Genomic DNA, 25,237 nt, shown 5'->3' with positions numbered 1-25,237 from the left:
CACAATATTTATTCCACGGGACAAAACTAAGATGAAAATGCTGTCGTTTTTTTGTTGTTGTAAATTTACATTTGCTAATGTTAGCAACATTTGCGGGATGTGCGGGGGATATGGTCACTAGTGTAACCAGGAGGAGAGGCCTCATTTAACACAGTAAATTCATCAGGCTTAAGCCATGTTCCAGTCAGGCCAATCACATCAAGATTATGATCAGTGATTAGTTCATTGACTATAACTGCCTTGGATTTGAGGGATCTAACATTAAGTAGCCCTATTTTGAGATTTGAGATATCGCAATCTCTTTCAAAAATGACAGGAATGGAGGAGGTCTTTATTCCAGTGAGATTGCTAGAGCAAACACCGCCATGTTTAGTTTTGCCCAACCTAGATCGAGGCACAGACACGGTCTCAATGGGGATAGAAGCTTTCAGCAGTCTGATGGACTGGTGATAGAAGCTGTTGAACAGGGTCTGGAGATAGAAGCTGTTCAACAGTCTGATGTTCTGGAGATAGAAGCTGTTCATCAGTCTGATGGCCTGGTGATAGAAGCTGTTTAAAAGTCTGATGGCCTGGTGATAGAAGCTGTTTAAAAGTCTGATGTTCTGGAGATAGAAGCTGTTCAATAGTCTGATGTTCTAGAGATATAAGTTGTTTAAAAGTCTGATGGCCTGGTGATAGAAGCTGTTTAACAGTCTGATGTTCTGGAGATAGAAGCTGTTCAATAGTCTGATGTTCTGGTGATAGAAGCTGTTCAATAGTCTGATGTTCTGGTGATAGAAGCTGTTCAACAGTCTGATGTTCTGGAGATAGAAGCTGTTCAATAGTCTGATGTTCTGGAGATAGAAGCTGTTCAACAGTCTGATGTTCTGGTGATAGAAGCTGTTTAACAGTCTAATGGTCTGGAGATAGAAGCTGTTTAACACTCTGATGTTCTGGAGATAGAAGCTGTTCAACAGTCTGATGTTCTGGAGATAGAAGCTGTTCAACAGTCTGATGTTCTGGAGATAGAAGCTGTTCAACAGTCTGATGGACTGGAGATAGAAGCTGTTCAACAGTCTGATGGCCTAGAGATAGAAGCTGTTCAACAGTCTGATGGCCTGGAGATAGAAGCTGTTTAACAGTCTGATGGTAATATAAGCTGTTCAACAGTCTGATTGCCTGGAGATAGAAGCTGTTCAACTGTCTGATGGCCTGGAGATAGAAGCTGTTCAACAGTCTGATGGCCTGGAGATAGAAGCTGTTCAACAGTCTGATGGCCTGGAGATAGAAGCTGTTCAACAGTCTGATGGTAATAGAAGCTGTTCAACAGTCTGATGGCCTGGAGATAGAAGCTGTTCTACAGTCTGATGGCCTAGAGATAGAAGCTGTTTTTCAATCTTTCGGTCCCGGCTTTGATGCACCTGTATCGTCTCTGTCTGCTAGATGGTAGCAGAATGAACAGACCATGACTCTGGTGGCTGAGGTACTTGATGATCTTCTTAGCTTTCCTTTGACACAGAGTGCTGTAAATGTCCTTGAGTACAGGCAGTGTGCCCTCTGTAATGCGTCGGGCTGACTGCACCAACCTTTGGAGAGCCATTCGGTTTATGGTCTCCCAACAGAATGCTCTCAATGGTGCATGTGTAAAAGTGTGAGGGTCTTAGGGGCCATGCCAAATTTCTTCAGCCGCCAGAGATTGTAGAGGTGCTGTTGCACCTTCTTCACCACGTGGAAGTGTGGTGGGACCATTTCAGGTCCCTAGTGATGTGTACGTCAAGGAACTTAAAGCTTTTGACCCTCTCCACTGGGGCCCCATCAATGTGGATGGGGGCGTGCTCCCTCTTCTGTCTTCTGTAGTCCACCATCATCTCCTTCGGGGTTTTTTAATGTTGAGGGAGATATTATTTTCCTGGCACTGCTCCACCTCTAGTCTCCTGCCTGTAGGCCGTCTCGTCGTTGTTGGTAATCAGGCCTACTACCTACCTCTGTCGTGTCATCAGCAAACTTGATGATTGAGTTGGAGTCGTGCGTTGCCACGCAGTCATGGGTGAACAGGGAGTAAAGGAGGGGGTTGTGCACACAACCCTGTGTGGCCCCTGTGTTGAGTATCAGTGTGGCAGAGGTGTTGCCAGCCCTCGCCACCTGGGGTCTAGGACCCAGTTGCACAGGGAGGGTTCAGCAGCGTGCGAAATTCAAAACAATTTTTTAGGAACATGTAACTTTCACACATTAACAAGTCCAATACAGCAAATGAAAGATAAACATCTTGCTAATCTACCCATCGTGTCCGATTTCAAAAATGCTTTACAGCGAAAGCACAACATATGATTATGTTAGGTCATAGCCAAGTCCAAAAAACAGCCAAAGATAGGAGTCACAAAAAGCAGAAATATAGATCAAATTAATCACTAACCTTTGATGATCTTCATCAGATGACACTCACAGGACATCATGTTACACAATTTATGTATGTTTTGTTCGATAATGTGCATATTTATATGCAAAAATCTCAGTTTACGTTGGCGCGTTACGTGCAGTAATGTTTTGATTCCAAAACATCCGGTGATTTTGCAGAAATACTCATAATAACATTGATAAAAGATACAACTGTTATTCACAGAATTAAAGATAGACTTCTCCTTAATGCAACCGCTGTGTCAGATTTTTAAAAAACCTTACGGAAAAAGCATAATCTGAGAACGGCGCTCAGAACCCAAAACAGCCAGTGGAATATCTGCCATTTTGGAGTCAACAAAGGTAGAAATAACACCATAAATATTCACTTACCTTTGATGATCTTCATCAGAAGGCACTCCCAGGAATCCCAGTTCAACAATAAATTACTGATTTGTTCCATAAAGTCCATTGTTTATGTCCAAATAGCCACTTTTTGTTAGAATGTTCAGCCTAGTAATCCATCTTCATGAGGCGCAGGCACTTCGTCCAGACAAAAACTGAAAAAGTTCCGTTACAGTCCTTTAGAAACATGTCAAACGATGTATGGAATCAATCTTTAGGATGTTTTTAACATAAAACATCAAAAATGTTCCACCCGGAGAATTCCTTTGTCTGAAGAAAAGCACTGGAACGAGAGGTAACTCTGTCGGGAGCGCGCGTCATGAGACCAAGGCACTCTGCCAGACCACTGACTCAAAGAAGTCTCATGAGCCCCTCCTTTATAGTAGAATCCTCATTCAAGTTTCTAAAGACGGTTGACATCTAGTGGAAGCCATAGGAAGTGCAACTTTACCCATATCTCAATGTGTATTCGGTATGCCAAGCTTTGAAAAACTACAAACCTCAGATGTCCCACTTCCTGGTTGGATTTTTCTCAGGTTTTCACCTGTCATATGAGTTCTGTTACTCACAGACATCATTCAAACAGTTTTAGAAACTTCAGAGTGTTTTCTATCCAATACTAATAATAATATGCATATATTAGCATCTGGGACAGAGTAGGAGGCAGTTCACTCTGGGCACGCTATTCATCCAAAAGTGAAAATGCTGCCCCCATCCCAAAAAGGTTAACACTCTTAAAATACCTACTCAAGTCGGCTACAGAGATTGGGAGGTGGTTGGTTTTCCCTTTATAATCTGTGATTGTCTGAATTCCCTGCCACATGCATCTCATTTCTGAGCCATTGAAATGTGACTCCATTTGGCCCTGTAATGTTTTTTTGCATCTTTGATTGACTTACGGAGGTCGTCGCTGGTCTGTTTGTACTCCTCCATGTTCCCAGTCACCGTCCTGTGGTTAAATGTGGTGGTTCACTCTTTCAGTTTTCAGCCAATTCTGCCATCTTGGTTTCCGGTTTGGATCTGTTCTAATCGTCACTGTAGGAACAACATCCTCAATGCACTTTCTGATGTAACAGTCAGTGTAGTCGTCAATGTTATACCCGAGGCGACCCGGAACGTATCCCAGTCCATGTGATCAAAACAGTCGTGTAGCATGAATTTCCGATTGGTCAGACCAACATTGAACAGAACTTACCACGATTGCTTCCGGCTTTAATTTCTGTCTATAGGTGGGGAGGAGCAGATCTGATTTGTCGAAGGGCGTGATATGTTCTTTGATTTTGGGAATAGAGGTCAGTGAGTTAAGGGGAGTTGCCAAAGTTTGGAGAATAGTTATTAAGCCAGAAATTTGATGCTCCAATCCAGAATTCCCTGTAAGACCTCTTCCAGAAGGGTGTGGAACGGATTCTGCTCTGCATTTGAGCAACTGATTCAATTTGATACTCTTGGAGGCATGTCAATGTTTGGCTGCACAAACATGGTAACACTAACACTTGTTACCAATAACTCTCAATAGTTTCATTCTGAACAGAACCAATATTTTTCTTTGTTCCGTTCCCTGTTCCGACCCAGAAAAACTAAGTTCTGAACCGGTTCAAACCCAGAAAAAACACACTGGGCATGAAGCGCTCAGCATTTTGTTGTTATGACATGCATTATCTGAATTAGTCCCACAGAATTATACCTACAGAGGAGCGGCTTCTATGAAGGAACTTTAAATGTCTTTGAACTTCAGAGAGTTGTCTTAACTAACGTGGACCAGAGCTAGCTAACGTTGGACCAGAGCTAGCCCTTGATCATGACTCTCAGTTCCATTCCATTCCATTCCATTCCACATAATGTTTTCGAAAGCTAGACCAGAGCTAGCTAGCTAGCTAACAAGCTTGTGTGTGCAGAGCGGAACCAGAATTAAAAACACATCTTACCTTTTTGTAGTTGATAAAAACCAATGTGAAATGCGACGACTATAGTATCTTTAAAAACCCCTAGAGTCGATGTCCGCTCCCCAGCGAAAATTTCAATTTGCGTAATAAAAAAATCCCCATAAAAATCAATCAGTTATATTGGAGGTATCTTATTGCATTGGATACATCTCAATCCACCGCATCCCCCGATTTCGCACTTCTGCATCTGCGGTGAAAGGTGACAGAGCTAGAGCTGTGTTTGTCAGACCATGAGACATCCCATCTGCGGTGAAAGGTGACAGAGCTAGAGCTGTGTTTGTCAGACCATGAGACATCCCAAAAATCAGTCTTCTCACAGAATCGCCTGTATTGTTCAAACGGTTTGGCCATCAAAACTATTATGACCCCTCTACAGAAAGAAGAGACTCTCACGAACACAATGGTGTTCTCTGTTGTTCTCGTGTCCAAACGTGTCTCTTGTTTTTGTATCATTACATGCTCATTTATATGAAACTCTCCAACTACACCTGCTTCCTAACGCCCTGCATCTCCATTACTATAGCCCTATGGGCCCTGGTTGAAAGTAGTGCACTACATAGGGAATAGGGTACTGTTTGGGCTTTCCTCATTCCTTCCCACATGAAGAACATGCTGATTGACAATGCTACTGTGTGTTTGATGCAGAAGGAATGATTATGGGCATTCATGTGTTTAGTCCATAATGACATGACATTACTCTTCCTAGTTCCTACTTCCCTCTATGAGTTCTGTGCATTGTTGCCCGTGAATGGTTTATTCGCTCGGGCTGAGCGTACCACAAACTTACTTCAGCCCAAGTTTTCCTACTTCCCTTTATCAAGATAGTGTGTTGTTTATTTATTCATTCAGACAAACAGACAGACTGAGTATAAATCAAAATCAAATCAAGTTTTATTTCAAGTGCATTTCACATTATGTACACTACTTTATTTTACTCTAGTTTATTCCCCCAGATGGGTATGGTGTAGTTTATTCCTCCAGGTGGGTAGGTTATTCCTCCAGGTGGGTAGGTTATTCCTCCAGATGGGTAGGTTATTCCTCCAGATGGGTGATGTGTAGTTTATTCCTCCAGATGGGTGATGTGTAGTTTATTCCTCCAGATGGGTGATGTGTAGTTTATTCCTCCAGATGGGTGATGTGTAGGTTATTCCTCCAAATGGGTTTGTGTAGGTTATTCCTCCAGATGGGTGATATGTAGTGTAGTTTATTCCTCCAGATGGGTGATGTGTAGTTTATTCCTCCAGATGGGCGATGTGTAGTGTTAGTTTATTCCTCCAGATGGGTGATGTGTAGTGTAGTTTATTCCTCCAAATGGGTTTGTGTAGGTTATTCCTCCAGATGGGTGATATGTAGTGTAGTTTATTCCTCCAGATGGGTGATGTGTAGTTTATTCCTCCAGATGGGTGATATGTAGTGTAGTTTATTCCTCCAGATGGGCGATGTGTAGTGTAGTTTATTCCTCCAGATGGGTGATGTGTAGTGTAGTTTATTCCTCCAGATGGGTGATGTGTAGTTTATTCCTCCAGATGGGCAATGTGATGTGTAGTTTATTCCCACCAGATGGGTGATGTGTAGTTTATTCCTCCAGATGGGTTATGTGTAGTTTATTCCTCCAGATGGGTTATGTGTAGTTTATTCCCACCAGATGGGTTATGTGTAGTTTATTCCCACCAGATGGGTGATGTGTAGTTTATTCCTCCAGATGGGTTATGTGTAGTTTATTCCCACCAGATGGGTGATGTGTAGTTTATTCCTCCAGATGGGTGATGTGTAGTTTATTCCCACCAGATGGGTGATGTGTAGTTTATTCCTCCAGATGGGTGATGTGTAGTTTATTCCTCCAGATGGGTGATGTGTAATGTATTCCCACCAGATGGGTGATGTGTAATGTATTCCCACCAGATGGGTGATGTGTAGTTTATTCCTCCAGATGGGTGTTGTGTAGTTTATTCCCACCAGATGGGTGATGTGTAGTTTATTCCCACCAGATGGGTGATGTGTAGTTTATTCCTCCAGCTGGGTGATGTGTAGTTTATTCCTCCAGATGGGTGATGTGTAGTTTATTCCTCCAGATGGGTGATGTGTAATGTATTCCCATCAGATGGGTGATGTGTAATGTATTCCCACCAGATGGGTGATGTGTAGTTTATTCCTCCAGATGGGTGATGTGTAGTTTATTCCTCCAGATGGGTGATGTTTAGTTTATTCCCATCAGATGGGTGATGTGTAGTTTATTCCCATCAGATGGGTAATGTGTAGTTTATTCTCACCTGATGGTTGATGTGTAGTTTATTCTCACCTGATGGGTGATGTGTAGTTTATTCTCACCTGATGGTTGATGTGTAGTTTATTCCTCCAGATGGGTGATGTGTAGTTTATTCTCACCTGATGGTTGATGTGTAGTTTATTCCTCCAGATGGGTGATGTGTAGTTTATTCCCATCAGATGGATGATGTGTAGTTTATTCTCACCTGATGGTTGATGTGTAGTTTATTCTCACATGATGGTTGATGTGTAGTTTATTCCCACCTGATGGTTGATGTGTAGTTTATTCTCACCTGATGGTTGATGTGTAGTTTATTCCCACCTGATGGGTGATGTGTAGTTTATTCTCACCTGATGGTTGATGTGTAGTTTATTCCCACCAGATGGGTGATGTGTAATGTATTCCCACCAGATGGGTGATGTGTAGTTTATTCCTCCAGATGGGTGATGTGTAGTTTATTCCCACCAGATGGGTGATGTGTAGTTCATTCCCACCAGATGGGTGATGTGTAGTTTATCCCACCAGATGGGTGATGTGTAGTTTATTCCTCCAGATGGATGATGTGTAGTTTATTCCCATCAGATGGGTGATGCGTAGTTTATTCTTCCAGATGGATGATGTGTAGTTTACCCCACCAGATGGGTGATGTGTAGTTTATTCCCATCAGATGGGTGATGTGTAGTTTATTCCTCCAGATGGGTGATGTGTAGTTTATTCTCACCTGATGGGTGGTGTAGTTTATTCTTCCAGATGGGTGATGTGTAGTGTATTCCTCCAGATGGGTGATGTGTAGTTTATTCCTCCAGATGGTTGATGTGTAGTTCATTCCCACCTGATGGGTGATGTGTAGTTTATTCCTCCAGATGGGTGATGTGTAGTTTATTCCTCCAGATGGTTGATGTGTAGTTCATTCCCACCTGATGGGTGGTGTAGTTTATTCTTCCAGATGGGTGGTGTAGTTTATTCTTCCAGATGGGTGATGTGTAATGTATTCCCACCAGATGGTTGATGTGTAGTTCATTCCCACCAGATAATGGGATAATGTAATTGATCTGAAAGGCCAGACTCTAGACTGAGAGGGAAATACGTTGCATACCATCTTCTCTCTCCACCAGCCTTATTAGGGCTTTATGCCCTGAGAAAATGCCTTGGCCTGCGTCACAAATGGCACCCTATTCCCCATTTAGCGTGCTACTTTCGACAACAGCCCATAGGGCTCTGGTCTAAAGTAGTGCACTATATAGGGAATAGGTTTCCATAGGGATCTGGTCAACAGTAGTGCACTATGTAGGGAATAGGGTACTCTTTTGGGACAAAGCCTCTGTCTCTTTCTTGGTCAGTTCAGCTTCCTAAACAGATGGAGAGCCATATCTAATACTGTAATGGACAATGAGGATATAGACCCATATCTAATACTGTACTGGACAATGAGGATATAGACCCATATCTAATACTGTAATGGACAATGAGGATATAGACCCATATCTAATACTGGACAATGAGGATATAGACCCATATCTAATACTGGACAATGAGGATATAGACCCATATCTAATACTGGACAATGAGGATATAGACCCATGTCTAATACTGTACTGGACAATGAGGATATAGACCCATATCTAATACTGTACTGGACAATGAGGATATAGACCCATATCTAATACTGTACTGGACAACGAGGATATAGACCCATATCTAATACTGTACAATGAGGATATAGACCCATATCTAATACTGTACAATGAGGATATAGACCCATATCTAATACTGGACAATGAGGATATAGACCCATATCTAATACTGTACTGGACAATGAGGATATAGACCCATATCTAATACTGTACTGGACAATGAGGATATAGACCCATATCTAATACTGTACGGGACAATGAGGATATAGACCCATATCTAATACTGTACTGGACAATGAGGATATAGACCCATATCTAATACTGTACGGGACAACGAGGATATAGACCCATATCTAATACTGTACAATGAGGATATAGACCCATATCTAATACTGTACAATGAGGATATAGACCCATATCTAACACTGTACAATGAGGATATAGACCCATATCTAATACTGTACGGGACAATGAGGATATAGACCCATATCTAATACTGTACTGGACAATGAGGATATAAACCCATATCTAATACTGTACTGGACAATGAGGATATAGACCCATATCTAATACTGTACGGGACAATGAGGATATAGACCCATATCTAATACTGTACTGGACAATGAGGATATAGACCCATATCTAATACTGTACAATGAGGATATTGACCCATATCTAATACTGGACAATGAGGATATAGACCCATATCTAATACTGTACGGGACAATGAGGATATAGACCCATATCTAATACTGTACTGTACAATGAGGATATAGACCCATATCTAATACTGTACTGTACAATGAGGATATAGACCCATATCTAATACTGCACAATGAGGATATATACCCATATCTAATACTGTATTGGACAATGAGGATATAGACCCATATCTAATACTGTACTGGACAATGAGGATACTGTATGTGTCCGATCTGAGCTATCACAACAACGCATGTGATGGACAACACTTTGTCATCTGAGTTGTCAGTAGGTTTTGAGGATCTCATTCTGTTGTTAATTTTAAATCAGGCTGCTACAGTATAACAGGCAGGGCTGGAGTAACATTTACATTTCTGTTAGAAAAGCATTCAAATATGACATGAAACTGCACTGTACACTGTGCGCTGCCTTCTATGGCACATGAGGACAGTTGACCTACGAAGATAACTCCTCCGTGAGTATGAACTCCACAGAGAGGCTATTTTTCCTTTGTGAATCTTATCTAGTGTTGTAGCGCTGCTAGTGTCCGTGTTGTTTCAATAAAGAAAACTTGGCAAACACTTTTCTGTTTGCAAGTCATTTCATATTTTCGGAGGAAACAACAGAAGACTGACATACAGTTGAAGGGGTGATGGTAAGACAACCGGAAGTGGTGATGGTAAGACAACCGGAAGTGGTGATGGTAAGACAACAGGAAGTGGTGATGGTAAGACTACAGGAAGTGGTGATGGTAAGACTACAGGAAGTGGTGATGTAAGATAACAGGAAGGGGTGATGGTAAGATAACAGGAAGGGGTGATGGTAAGACTACAGGAAGTGATGATGGTAAGATAACAGGAAGGGGTGATGGTAAAGACTACAGGAAGTGGTGATGGTAAGATAACAGGAAGGGGTGATGGTAAGACAACAGGAAGGGGTGATGGTAAGACAACAGGAAGGGGTGATGGTAAGATAACAGGAAGGGGTGATGGTAAGACTACAGGAAGTGGTGATGGTCAGACAACGGGAAGGGGTGATGGTAAGATAACAGGAAGCGGCGATGGTAAGATAACAGGAAGGGGCGATGGTAAGATAACAGGAAGGGGTGATGGTAAGACTACAGGAAGTGGTGATGGTAAGACTACAGGAAGGGGTGATGGTAAAGACTACAGGAAGTGGTGATGGTAAGACTACAGGAAGTGATGATGGTAAGACTACAGGAAGTGGTGATGGTAAGGAAACAGGAAGGGGTGATGGTAAAGACTACAGGAAGTGGTGATGGTAAGACAACAGGAAGTGGTGATGGTAAGACAACAGGAAGGGGTGATGATAAGACTACAGGAAGGGGTGATGGTAAGACTACAGGAAGGGGTGATGGTAAGACAACAGGAAGGGGTGATGGTAAGGCAACAGGCAGGGGTGATGGTAAGACAACAGGAAGGGGTGATGGTAAGACTACAGGAAGGGGTGATGGTAAAGACTATAGGAAGGGGTGATGGTAAGACTACAGGAAGGGGTGATGTAAGACTACAGGAAGGGGTGATGGTAAGGAAACAGGAAGGGGTGATGGTAAGACTACAGGAAGGGGTGATGGTAAGACTACAGGAAGGGGTGATGGTAAGACAACATGAAGGGGTGATGGTAAGGCAACAGGAAGGGGTGATGGTAAGGCAACAGGAAGGGCTGATGGTAAGATAACAGGAAGGGGTGATGGTAAGACTACAGGAAGTGGTGATGGTAAGATAACAGGAAGGGGTGATGGTAAAGACTACAGGAAGGGGTGATGGTAAGACTACAGGAAGGGGTGATGGTAAGACTACAGGAAGGGTTGATGGTAAGTCTACAGGAAGGGGTGATGGTAAGACTATAGGAAGGGGTGATGGTAAGACTACAGGAAGGGGTGATGGTAAGACAACAGGAAGGGGTGATGGTAAGACTACAGGAAGGGGTGATGGTAAGACTACAGGAAGTGGTGATGGTAAGGCAACAGGAAGGGGTGATGGTAAAGACTACAGGAAGGGGTGATGGTAAGACTACAGGGATGTTGAGAGAGAGGGTGCATGGTAGAGAGAGAGAGGGTGTGGGGTAGAGGTCGACCGATTATTTTTTTTCAACGGCGATACCTATTATTGGAGGACCAAAAAAAGCCGATACCGATTAATTGGCCGATATAATGACAATTACAACAATTCTGAAATAACACTTTTATTTTAACTTAATATAATACATCAATAAAATCAAGTTAGCCTCAAATAAATAATGAAACATGTTCAATTTGGTTTAAATAATGCTAAAACACAGTGTTGGAGAAGAAAGTAAAAGTGCAATATGTGCCATGTAAGAAAGCTAACGTTTAAGTTCCTTGCTCAGAACATGAGAACATACGAAAGCTGGTGGTTCCTTTTAACATGAGTCTTCAATATTCCCAGGTAAGAAGTTTTAGGTTGTAGTTATTATAGGAATTATAGGACTATTTCTCTCTATGCCATTTGTATTTCATATACCTTTGACTATTGGATTTTCTTATAGGCACTATAGTATTGCCAGTGTAACAGTATAGCTTCCGTCCATCTCCTCGCCCCTACCTGGGCTCGAACCAGGGACACATCGACAACAGCCACCCTCAAAGCATCGTTACCCATCGCTCCACAAAAGCTGCAGTCTTGCAGAGCAAGGGGAACAACTACTCCAAATCTCAGAGCGAGTGACATCACTGATTAAAACGCTATTAGCGCGCACCCCGCTAACTAGCTAGCCATTTCACATCGGTTACACCAGCCATTAGGCTGGATGTTCTTGTAGGCACTATAGTATTACCAGCTTAATCTCAGGAGTTGATAGCCTTGAAGTCATAAACTGCGCACTGCTTGAAGAACAGTGAAGAGCTGCTGTCAAATGCAGGAAAGTGCTGTTTGAATGAATGCTTATGAGCCTGCTGCTGCCTACCACCGCTCAGTCAGACTGCTCTATCAAATCATAGACTTAATTATAATATAATAAACAAAGAAATACGAGCCTTAGGTGATTAATATGGTCAAATCAGGAAACGATCATTTAAAAAACAAAACGTTTTATTCTTTCAGTGAAATACGGAACCGTTCCGTATTTTATCTAACGGGTGGCATCCATAAGTCTAAATATTCCTGTTACATTGGGTGGCATCCATAAGTCTAAATATTCCTGTTACATTGTACAACCTTCAATGTTATGTCATAATTACGTACAATTCTGGTAAATTAATTACGGTCTTTGTCAGGAAGAAATTGTCTACACACAGTTCGCATCGAGCCAGGCGGCCCAAACTGCTGCATATACCCTGACTCTGCTTGCACAGAACACAAGAGAAGTGACACAATTTCCCAAGTTAAAAGAAATTCATGTTAGCAGGCAATATTAACTGATTTTAAAGAAAGGCTTTGATGTTTATGGTTAGGTACACATTGGTGCAACGACAGTGGCTTTTTTTGCGAATGCGCGTGTTACATCATCACCCGTTTGGCGAAGTAGGCTGTGATTCAATGAGAATATTACAGGCACCACATCGATTATATGCAACGCAGGACAAGCTAGATAAACTAGTAATATCATCAACTATGTGTAGTTAACTAGTGATTATGTGAAGATTGATTGTTTTTTATAAGATAAGTTTAATGCTAGCTAGCACCTTACCTTGGCTCCTTGCTGCACTCGCATAACAGGTAGCCTCCTCGTGGAGTGCAATGTAATCGGCCGTGATCGGTGTCCAAAAATGCTGATTACCGATTGTTATGGAAACTTGAAATCGGCCCTAATTAATCGGCCATTCCGATTAATTGGTCGACCTCTAGTGTGGGTTAGAGAGAGAGAAGGGGGGGGGGGGGTGTTAGAGAGAGAGGGGGTGTGGGGTAGAGAGAGAGAGAGAGGGTGTGGGGTAGAGAGAGAGGGAGTGTGGGGTAGAGAGAGAGAGAGAGAGGGTGTGGGGTAGAGAGAGAGGGTGTGGGGTAGAGAGAGAGAGAGAGAGAGTGGGTGCGTGGTAGAGGGAGAGAGAGGGTGTGGGGTAGAGGGATAGAGGGGGTAGAGGGTGTGGGGTAGAGAGATAGAGGGGGTGTGGGGTAGAGAGATAGAGGGGGTGTGGGGTAGAGGGATAGAGGGGGTAGAGGGTGTGGGGCAGAGAGATAGAGGGTGTGAGGTAGAGGGATAGAGGGTGAGGGATAGAGGGGGTGTGGGGTAGAGTGATAGAGGGTGAGGGATAGAGGGGGTGTGGGGTAGAGTGATAGAGGGTGTGGGGTAGAGAGTTAGAGGGTGGGGTAGAGGGATAGCGGGTGTGGGGTAGAGGGATAGAGAGGGTGGGGTAGAGGGATAGAGAGGGTGTGGGGTCATGGGATAGAGGGTGTGGGGTAGAGGGTTAGAGGGTGGGGTAGAGGGTTAGAGGGTGAGGGGTAGCGGGATAGAGGTTGTGTGGTAGACGGTGTGGGGTAGAGGGATAGAGGTTGTTTGGTAGAGGGATAGAGGGTGAGGTAGAGGGATAGAGGGTGTGGATTAGGCTGTGGGGCCTCCTGAGTCAGCACTACTAATTTGATTTAGTGCAGGAGGGCTGTGGGGCCTCCTGAGTCAGCACTAGTAATCTGCTTTACTGCAGGAGGGGTGTGGGGGCTCCTGTGTCAGCACTTCTAATCTGCTTTACTGCAGGAGGGTTGTGGGGCTTCCTGTGTCAGCATTACTAATCTGATTTACTGCAGGAGGGGTTGTGGGGCCTCCTGTGTCATCACTACTAATCTGCTTTACTGCAGGAGGAGATGTCTGGCCTCCTGTGTCAGCACTACTAATCTGCTTTACTGCAGGAGGGTTGTGGGGCCTCCTGTGTCAGCACTACTAATCTGATTTACTGCAGGAGGGTTTGTGGGGCCTCCTGTGTCAGCACTACTAATCTGCTTTACTGCAGGAGGGGTTGTGGGGCCTCCTGTGTCAGCACTACTAATCTGCTTTACTGCAGGAGGGGTTGTGGGGCCTCCTGTGTCAGCACTACTAATCTGCTTTACTGCAGGAGGGTTGTGGGGCCTCCTGTGTCAGCACTACTAATCTGCTTTACTGCAGGAGGGTTGTGGGGCCTCCTGTGTCAGCACTACTAATCTGATTTACTGCAGGAGGGGTTGTGGGGCCTCCTGTATCAGCACTACTAATCTGCTTTACTGCAGGAGGAGATGTCTGGCCTACTGTGTCAGCACTACTAATCTGCTTTACTGCAGGAGGAGAGGTCTGGCCTCCTGTGTCAGCACTACTAATCTGCTTTACTGCAGGAAGGATGTGCTTCCCCAGGCGGCCACACAGAGACATGCTTCCCGAGGCGGCCACACAGAGACATGCTTCCCCAGGCGGCCACACAGAGACATGCTTCCCCAGGCGGCTACACAGCAGAGAGGCCCGGGGGAGCACAGAGACAGAACCGTGACAGGGCCGGAGAGCAGGACCAGAACAGAACCATGACGGGGCCAGAGACAGAACCATGACAGGGCCAGAGACAGAACCATGACAGGGCCAGAGAGCAGGGCCAGAACCATGACAGAGAGCTAGGCCATGCTCAGAGAGCTAGGCATGCTAGTCTTGTGTGGTATAGGTCAGAGAGCTAGGCATGCTAGTCTTGTGTGGTATAGGTCAGAGAGCAGGGCATGCTAGTCTTGTGTGGTATAGGTCAGAGAGCTAGGCATGCTAGTCTTGTGTGGTATAGGTCAGAGAGCTAGGCATGCTAGTCTTGTGTGGTATAGGTCAGAGAGCTAGGCATGCTAGTCTTGTGTGGTATAGGTCAGAGAGCTAGGCATGCTAGTCTTGTGTGGTATAGGTCAGAGAGCTAGGCATGCTAGTATTGTGTGGTATAGGTCAGAGAGCTAGGCATGCTAGTCTTGTGTGGTATAGGTCAGAGAGCTAGGCATGCTAGTCTTGTGTGGTATAGGTCAGAGAGCTAGGCATGCTAGTCTTGTGTGGTATAGGTCAGAGAGCAGGGCATGCTAGTCTTGTGTGGTATAGGTCAGAGAGCTAGGCATGCTAGTCTTGTGTGGTATATGTCAGAGAGCTAGGCATGCTAGTCTTGTGTGGTATAGATCAGACAGCTAGGCATGCTAGTCTTGTGTGGTATAGGTCAGAGAGCTAGGCATGCTAGTCTTGTGTGGTATAGGTCAGAGAGCTAGGCATGCTAGTCTTGTGTGGTATAGGTCAGAGAGCTAGGCATGCTAGTCTTGTGTGGTATATGTCAGAGAGCTAGGCATGCTAGTCTTGTGTGGTATAGATCAGACAGCTAGGCATGCTAGTCTTGTGTGGTATAGGTCAGAGAGCTAGGCATGCTAGTCTTGTGTGGTACAGGTCAGAGAGCTAGGCATGCTAGTCTTGTGTGGTATAGGTCAGAGAGCTAGGCATGCTAGTCTTGTGTGGTATAGGTCAGAGAGCTAGGCATGCTAGTCTTGTGTGGTATAGGTCAGAGAGCAGGGCATGCTAGTCTTGTGTGGTATAGGTCAGAGAGCTAGGCATGCTAGTCTTGTGTGGTATAGGTCAGAGAGCTAGGCATGCTAGTCTTGTGTGGTATAGGTCAGAGAGCTAGGCATGCTAGTCTTGTGTGGTATAGGTCAGAGAGCTAGGCATGCTAGTCTTGTGTGGTATAGGTCAGAGAGCTAGGCATGCTAGTATTGTGTGGTATAGGTCAGAGAGCTAGGCATGCTAGTCTTGTGTGGTATAGGTCAGAGAGCTAGGCATGCTAGTCTTGTGTGGTATAGGTCAGAGAGCTAGGCATGCTAGTCTTGTGTGGTATATGTCAGAGAGCTAGGCATGCTAGTCTTGTGTGGTATAGATCAGACAGCTAGGCATGCTAGTCTTGTGTGGTATAGGTCAGAGAGCTAGGCATGCTAGTCTTGTGTGGTATAGGTCAGAGAGCTAGGCATGCTAGTCTTGTGTGGTATAGGTCAGAGAGCTAGGCATGCTAGTCTTGTGTGGTATAGGTCAGAGAGCTAGGCATGCTAGTCTTGTGTGGTATAGGTCAGAGAGCAGGGCATGCTAGTCTTGTGTGGTATAGGTCAGAGAGCTAGGCATGCTAGTCTTGTGTGGTATAGGTCAGAGAGCTAGGCATGCTAGTCTTGTGTGGTATAGGTCAGAGAGCTAGGTATGCTAGTCTTGTGTGGTATAGGTCAGCGAGCTAGGCATGCTAGTCTTGTGTGGTATAGGTCAGAGAGCTAGGCATGCTAGTCTTGTGTGGTATAGGTCAGAGAGCAGGGCATGCTAGTCTTGTGTGGTATAGGTCAGAGAGCTAGGCATGCTAGTCTTGTGTGGTATAGGTCAGAGAGCTAGGCATGCTAGTCTTGTGTGGTATAGGTCAGAGAGCTAGGCATGCTAGTCTTGTGTGGTATAGGTCAGAGAGCTAGGCATGCTAGTCTTGTGTGGTATATGTCAGAGAGCTAGGCATGCTAGTCTTGTGTGGTATAGGTCAGAGAGCTAGGCATGCTAGTCTTGTGTGGTATAGGTCAGAGAGCTAGGCATGCTAGTCTTGTGTGGTATAGGTCAGAGAGCTAGGCATGCTAGTCTTGTGTGGTATAGGTCAGAGAGCTAGGCATGCTAGTCTTGTGTGGTATAGGTCAGAGAGCTAGGCATGCTAGTCTTGTGTGGTATAGGTCAGAGAGCTAGGCATGCTAGTCTTGTGTGGTATAGGTCAGAGAGCAGGGCATGCTAGTCTTGTGTGGTATAGGTCAGAGAGCTAGGCATGCTAGTCTTGTGTGGTATAGGTCAGAGAGCAGGGCATGCTAGTCTTGTGTGGTATAGGTCAGAGAGCTAGGCATGCTAGTCTTGTGTGGTATAGGTCAGAAATGGCTAGCTGCCTGCTGGTGCTTTACTGTCCAGCTATTGTGATGCTCCTTCTTGGTAGGCTTTGTTCAGCAGATTTGAATGTGCCAAGACATCAAGCCTCTATCCAGGCCCCTTGCTGTTCTGTGCCCCCAGCCCCCACACAACCTCTTATAAAGCCGGGCAAGAGTGCAATCTAGAATGTAGCCCAGGCTTCTGGCTAGAGTACAAGAGAGAGAGGGAGAAAGAGAGAGGCAGGGTGAGAGACAGAGAGAGAGAGAGAGAGACCGAGAGAGAGAGAGAGAGAGAGAGGGAGAGAGAGAGAGAGAGTGAGAAAGAGAGAGGCAGGGTGAGAGACAGAGAGAGAGAGAGAGGGAGAGAGAGAGAGCTGGAGAGAGATAGGGAGAGAGAGAGAGCGACAGAGAGAGAGACCGAGAGAGAGGGAGAGAGAGAGCGACAGAGAGAGAGACCGAGAGAGAGAGAGAAAGAGACCGAGAGAGAGAGAGAGAGAGAGAGACCGAGAGAGAGAGAGGGACCGAGAGAGAGAGAGAGAGATCGAGAGAGAGAGAGAGAGACCGAGAGAGAGAGAGAGAGAGACCGAGAGAGAGACCGAGAGAGAGAGAGACCTAGAGAGAGAGAGACCGAGAGAGGGAGAGAGAGAGCTGGAGAGAGAGAGAGGGAGAGAGAGAGCGACTGAGAGAGAGAGACCGAGAGAGAGGGAGAGAGAGAGGGAGAGAGAGAGAGCGACTGAGAGAGACCGAGAGAGAGGGAGAGAGAGAGGGAGAGAGAGAGCGACTGAGAGAGAGAGACAGAGAGAGAGAGAGAGAGAGAGAGAGAGAGAGAGAGAGAGAGAGAGAGAGAGGAATGTCAGCACCAAAAGCTTGGCTAGTCTGAAAAGCAACAAATGGAGAGAGGGAAGAAAGTGAATAGATACCCAATCCAGACTAAAGGAGAATAGATACCCAATCCAGACTGAAGGAGAATAGATACCCAATCCAGACTGAAGGAGAATAGATACCCAATACAGACTGAAGGAGAATAGATACCCAATCCAGACTTAAAGATAATAGATACCCAATACAGACTGAAGGAGAATAGATATCCAATACAGACTTAAAGATAATAGATACCCAATACAGACTTAAAGATAATAGATACCAATACAGACTGAAGGAGAATAGATATCCAATCCAGACTTAAAGATAATAGATACCCAATACAGACTGAAGGAGAATAGATATCCAATACAGACTTAAAGATAATAGATACCCAATACAGACTGAAGGAGAATAGATATCCAATACAGACTTAAAGATAATAGATACCCAATACAGACTTAAAGATAATAGATACCAATACAGACTGAAGGAGAATAGATATCCAATCCAGACTTAAAGATAATAGATACCCAATACAGACTTAAAGATAATAGATACCCAATACAGACTTAAAGATAATAGATACCCAATACAGACTTAAATATAATAGATACCCAATACAGACTTAAAGATAATAGATACCCAATACAGACTTAAAGATAATAGATACCCAATACAGACTTAAAGATAATAGATACCCAATACAGACTTAAAGATAATAGATACCCAATACAGACTTAAAGATAATAGATACCCAATCCAGACTTAAAGATAATAGATACCCAATACAGACTTAAAGATAATAGATACCCAATACAGACTTAAAGATAATAGATACCCAATACAGACTTAAAGATAATAGATACCCAATACAGACTTAAAGATAATAGATACCCAATCCAGACTGAAAGATAATAGATACCCAATACAGACTTAAAGATAATAGATACCCAATACAGACTTAAAGATAATAGATACCCAATACAGACTTAAAGATAATAGATACCCAATACAGACTTAAAGATAATAGATACCCAATCCAGACTTAAAGATAATAGATACCCAATACAGACTTAAAGATAATAGATACCCAATACAGACTTAAAGATAATAGATACCCAATTCAGACTGAAGGAGAATAGATACCCAATACAGACTTAAAGATAATAGATACCCAATACAGACTTAAAGATAATAGATACCCAATACAGACTTAAAGATAATAGATACCCAATCCAGACTTAAAGATAATAGATACCCAATCCAGACTTAAAGATAATAGATACCCAATCCAGACTTAAAGATAATAGATACCCAATCCAGACTTAAAGATAATAGATACCCAATCCAGACTTAAAGATAATAGATACCCAATACAGACTTAAAGATAATAGATACCCAATACAGACTTAAAGATAATAGATACCCAATACAGACTGAAGGAGAATAGATACCCAATACAGACTTAAAGATAATAGATACCCAATCCAGACTTAAAGATAATAGATACCCAATACAGACTTAAAGATAATAGATACCCAATCCAGACTTAAAGATAATAGATACCCAATACAGACTTAAAGATAATAGATACCCAATCCAGACTGAAGGAGAATAGATACCCAATACAGACTTAAAGATAATAGATACCCAATCCAGACTTAAAGATAATAGATACCCAATACAGACTTAAAGATAATAGATACCCAATACAGACTTAAAGATAATAGATACCCAATACAGACTTAAAGATAATAGATACCCAATCCAGACTTAAAGATAATAGATACCCAATCCAGACTTAAAGATAATAGATACCCAATCCAGACTTAAAGATAATAGATACCCAATACAGACTTAAAGATAATAGATACCCAATACAGACTTAAAGATAATAGATACCCAATACAGACTTAAAGATAATAGATACCCAATACAGACTGAAGGAGAATAGATACCCAATCCAGACTTAAAGATAATAGATACCCAATACAGACTTAAAGATAATAGATACCCAATCCAGACTTAAAGATAATAGATACCCAATCCAGACTTAAAGATAATAGATACCCAATACAGACTTAAAGATAATGGTTACCCTATACAGACTTAAAGATAATAGATACCCAATCCAGACTGAAGGAGAATAGATACCCAATACAGACTTAAAGATAATAGATACCCAATCCAGACTTAAAGATAATAGATACCCAATCCAGACTGAAGGAGAATAGATACCCAATCCAGACTTAAAGATAATAGATATCCAATACAGACTTAAAGATAATAGATACCCAATCCAGACTGAAGGAGAATAGATACCCAATCCAGACTGAAGGAGAATAGATACCCAATACAGACTTAAAGATAATAGATACCCAATCCAGACTTAAAGATAATAGATACCCAATCCAGACTTAAAGATAATAGATACCCAATACAGACTTAAAGATAATAGATACCCAATACAGACTTAAAGATAATAGATACCCAATACAGACTTAAAGATAATAGATACCCAATACAGACTTAAAGATAATAGATACCCAATACAGACTTAAAGATAATAGATACCCAATACAGACTTAAAGATAATAGATACCCAATACAGACTTAAAGATAATAGATACCCAATCCAGACTTAAAGATAATAGATACCCAATCCAGACTTAAAGATAATAGATACCCAATACAGACTTAAAGATAATAGATACCCAATACAGACTTAAAGATAATAGATACCCAATACAGACTTAAAGATAATAGATACCCAATACAGACTTAAAGATAATAGATACCCAATCCAGACTTAAAGATAATAGATACCCAATCCAGACTGAAGGAGAATAGATACCCAATCCAGACTTAAAGATAATAGATACCCAATCCAGACTTAAAGATAATAGATACCCAATCCAGACTTAAAGATAATAGATACCCAATACAGACTTAAAGATAATAGATACCCAATACAGACTTAAAGATAATAGATACCCAATACAGACTTAAAGATAATAGATACCCAATACAGACTTAAAGATAATAGATACCCAATACAGACTTAAAGATAATAGATACCCAATACAGCAAGTTGTTATTTTATGTGGTTGTTATTGAAGGCCATTACTGTAGACAGTGTACTGTGGACAGTGTACTGTGGACAGTGTACTGTGGACAGTAACTGTAGACAGTGTACTGTGGACAGTGTACTGTGGACAGTGTACTGTGGACAGTGTACTGTGGACAGTAACTGTAGACAGTGTACTGTGGACAGTGTACTGTGGACAGTGTACTGTGGACAGTGTACTGTGGACAGTAACTGTAGACAGTGTACTGTGGACAGTGTACTGTGGACAGTGTACTGTGGACAGTAACTGTAGACAGTGTACTGTGGACAGTGTACTGTGGACAGTGTACTGTGGACAGTGTACTGTGGACAGTAACTGTAGACAGTGTACTGTGGACAGTGTACTGTGGACAGTAACTGTAGACAGTGTACTGTGGACAGTGTACTGTGGACAGTGTACTGTGGACAGTGTACTGTGGACAGTAACTGTGGACAGTGTACTGTGGACAGTGTACTGTGGACAGTGTACTGTGGACAGTGTACTGTGGACAGTAACTGTAGACAGTGTACTGTGGACAGTGTACTGTGGACAGTGTACTGTGGACAGTAACTGTAGACAGTGTATTGTGGACAGTGTACTGTGGACAGTGTACTGTGGACAGTGTACTGTGGACAGTAACTGTAGACAGTGTACTGTGGACAGTGTACTGTGGACAGTGTACTGTGGACAGTGTACTGTGGACAGTAACTGTAGACAGTGTACTGTGGACAGTGTACTGTGGACAGTGTACTGTAGACAGTGTACTGTGGACAGTGTACTGTGGACAGTAACTGTAGACAGTGTACTGTGGACAGTGTACTGTGGACAGTGTACTGTGGACAGTAACTGTAGACAGTGTACTGTGGACAGTGTACTGTGGACAGTGTACTGTGGACAGTAACTGTAGACAGTGTACTGTGGACAGTGTACTGTGGACAGTGTACTGTGGACAGTGTACTGTGGACAGTAACTGTAGACAGTGTACTGTGGACAGTGTACTGTGGACAGTGTACTGTGGACAGTGTACTGTAGACAGTGTACTGTGGGCAGTGTACTGTGGACAGTGTACTGTGGACAGTGTACTGTGGACAGTAACTGTAGACAGTGTACTGTGGGCAGTGTACTGTGGACAGTGTACTGTGGACAGTGTACTGTGGACAGTAACTGTAGACAGTGTACTGTGGACAGTGTACTGTGGACAGTGTACTGTGGACAGTGTATTGGCACTCAGACATGCTGTCTCGCCTAACCTGGGACTGCTAGAAGAAGAGGGCTAAGGAAAGGTTAAGAGAATGAGTGTTTTTTGTTCATGTCCATGGTAGCCTCCCAAAGGGCACCCCTCTTTCCTATATAGAGCACTACTTTTGACCAAAGCCTTATGGGCCCTGGTGAGAAGTAGTGCACTATATAGGGAATAGGGTGCCCTTTGGGAGGAAGACCATATTGATAGGTTCATTGTCAGAACCTTGGCAGCATCTGTAGTCTTTTAAGACACTTTTAAGTTAAGCAAATCCCCCCTGGCCTTTTCTCTAATTACCACTAAGGAAGTGTAGTTCCTCGGCCGTCATTAAAAATAAGAAGTTATTCTTAACTGACTTGCCTAGTTAAATAAAAAAAAATATGCCTGCTTCTCTGATTATTCAAAATATTCATGTTTTCAATTGCAATATTCTGTCAAAACGCCAATTATATACACTGAACTAAAATATAAACACAACATGTAAAGTGTTGGTCCCGTGTTTCATGAGCTGAAATAAAAGATCCCAGAAATGTTCCATACGCACAAAAAGCTTATTTGTCTAAAATGTTGTGCACAAATGTGTTTACATTCATGTTAGTGAGCATTTCTCCTTTGCCAAAATAATCCATCCACCTGACAGGTGTGGCATATCAAGAAGCTGATTAAATAGCATGATAATTACACAGGTGCACCTTGTGCTGGGGACAGTATAAGGCCACTCTGAAATGTGCAGTTTTGTCACACAACACAATGTCACAGATGTCTCAAGTGTTGAGGGAGCATGCTGACTGCAGGAATGTCCACCAGAGCTCTTGTCAGATAATTAAATGTTAATTTCTCTACCATAAGCCACCACCAACGTCGTTTTAGAGAATTTGTCAGTACGTCCAACCGGCCTCACAACCGCAGACCACGTGTAACCATGCCAGCCCAGGACCTCCACATCCGACTTCTTCACCTCCGGGATCGTCTGAGACCAGCCACCCGGACAGCTGATGAAACTAGGTTTGCACAACTGAAGAATTTCTGCACAAACTGTCAGAAACCGTCTCAGGGAAGCTCATCTGCGTGCTCGTCATCCTCACAGTGCTCGTCATCCTCACCGGGCCTTGACCTGAATTCGCCGTCGTAACCGACTTCAGTGGGCAAACGCTCACCTTCGATGGTCACTGGCACGCTGGACTAGTGGGCTCTTCATGGATGAATCCTGGTTTCAACTGTACCGCAGATGGCAGACAGAAGTATGGCGTTGTGTGGGCGAGGGGTTTGCTGATGTCAACGTTGTGAACAGAGTGCCCCATGGTGGCGGTGGGGTTATGGTATGGGGTAGGCATACGCTACCGACAACCACACACTTGCATTTTATTGATGGCGGTTTAAATGCACAAAGATACCATGACGAGATCCTGAGGCCCATTGTCTTGTCACTCATTCGCTGCCATCACCTCATGTTTCAGCATGATAATGCACAGCCCCATGTCGCAAGGATCTGTACCCAATTCCTGGAAGCTGAAAATGTCCCAGTTCTTCCGTAGCCTGAATACTCATCAGACATGTCATCAATTGAGCATGTTTGGGATGCTCTGGATCGACGTGTACGACAGCATGTTCCAGTTCCCGTCAATATCCAGCAACTTTGCACAGCCATTGAAGAGGAGTGGGATAACATTCCACACACAAAAATCAAGGGCGGCAGGTCGTCTAGTGGTTAGAGAGTTGGACTAATATCCAAAAGGTTGCAAGATCGAATCCCTGAGCTGACAAGGTAAAAATCTGCCGTTCTGCCCCTGAACAAGGCAGTTAACCCACTGTTTCTAGGCTGACATTGAAAATAAGAATGTATTCTTAACTGACTTGCCTAGTTAAATAAAGGTTAAAAATCCCAACTCTATGCGAAGGAGATGTGTTGTGCTGCATGAGGCAAATGGTCACACCAGATACTGACTGTTTTTTTTATCCACACCCCTACATTTTTTAAGGCATCTGTGATGCATATCATGGAGATGACTAGATGTGTATAGTGAAAATGTATTCTTCTTTCTTCTCCAGGTTGAGGGAGGTGGGAAGGCAGATCTGTTGGAACACCCCCTGTTGCCAGGGGACCAGGTGGTTGTCATTAACGACGTGGAACTCAGTGGATTCAGGCAGGAAGCCGTCTCATTGGTCAAAGGATCCTACAAGACTCTCCGACTCACTATCCGCAGGTAAATAACACAAACCACCATACCTCTCATGCCGGGGCCATCTGTCCTTCTCCTTCTGTCCCTCTCCTTCTGTCCCTCTCCTTCTGTCCCTCTCCATCGGTCCTTCTCCTTCTGTCCCTCTCCATCTGTCCCTCTCCATCTGTCCTTCTCCTTCTGTTCCTCTCCATCGGTCCTTCTCCTTCTGTCCCTCTCCTTCTGTCCATCTCCTTCTGTCCTTCTCCTTCTGTCCCTCTCCTTCTGTTCCTCTCCATCGGTCCCTCTCCTTCTGTCCCTCTCCTTCTGTCCCTCTCCTTCTGTCCCTCTCCTTCTGTCCCTCTCCTTCTGTCCTTCTCCTTCTGTCCCTCTCCTTCTGTCCTTCTCCTTCTGTCCTTCTCCTTCTGTCCTTCTCCTTCTGTCCCTCTCTGTCTGTCCCTCTCCTTCTGTCCCTCTCCATCTGTCCCTCTCCTTCTGTCCCTCTCTGTCTGTCCCTCTCCTTCTGTCCTTCTCCTTCTGTCCCTCTCCATCGGTCCTTCTCCTTCTGTCCTTCTCCTTCTGTCCCTCTCTGTCTGTCCCTCTCCTTCTGTTCCTCTCCATCGGTCCTTCTCCTTCTGTCCCTCTCCTTCTGTCCCTCTCCATCTGTCCCTCTCCTTCTGTCCCTCTCTGTCTGTCCCTCTCCTTCTGTCCTTCTCCTTCTGTCCCTCTCCTTCTG

At 43.7% G+C, this 25,237-nt stretch overlaps 1 protein-coding gene across 2 annotated transcripts in view; it reads left to right on the top strand.

The window, feature by feature from the left end:
• The window catches only part of LOC110523118 (protein Shroom3), a 158,445-nt gene that overhangs the window by 7,617 nt on the left and 125,591 nt on the right, over positions 1-25,237 (top strand). For both annotated transcript variants that reach the window (XM_036936803.2, XM_090191617.1), the window contains exon 3: positions 24,395-24,549. In XM_036936803.2, coding sequence (XP_036792698.2) covers positions 24,395-24,549 — 155 coding nt within the window. The remainder of the gene's footprint in view (positions 1-24,394; positions 24,550-25,237) is intronic.

The sequence above is a fragment of the Oncorhynchus mykiss genome, chromosome 12 (assembly GCF_057628025.1).
Source record: "Oncorhynchus mykiss isolate SJ-2025 chromosome 12, ASM5762802v1, whole genome shotgun sequence".
Classification (NCBI taxonomy): domain Eukaryota; kingdom Metazoa; phylum Chordata; class Actinopteri; order Salmoniformes; family Salmonidae; genus Oncorhynchus; species Oncorhynchus mykiss.
The sequence above is the reverse complement of the archived record's forward strand: the minus strand, read 5'-3'. Positions and strand labels throughout refer to the sequence as shown.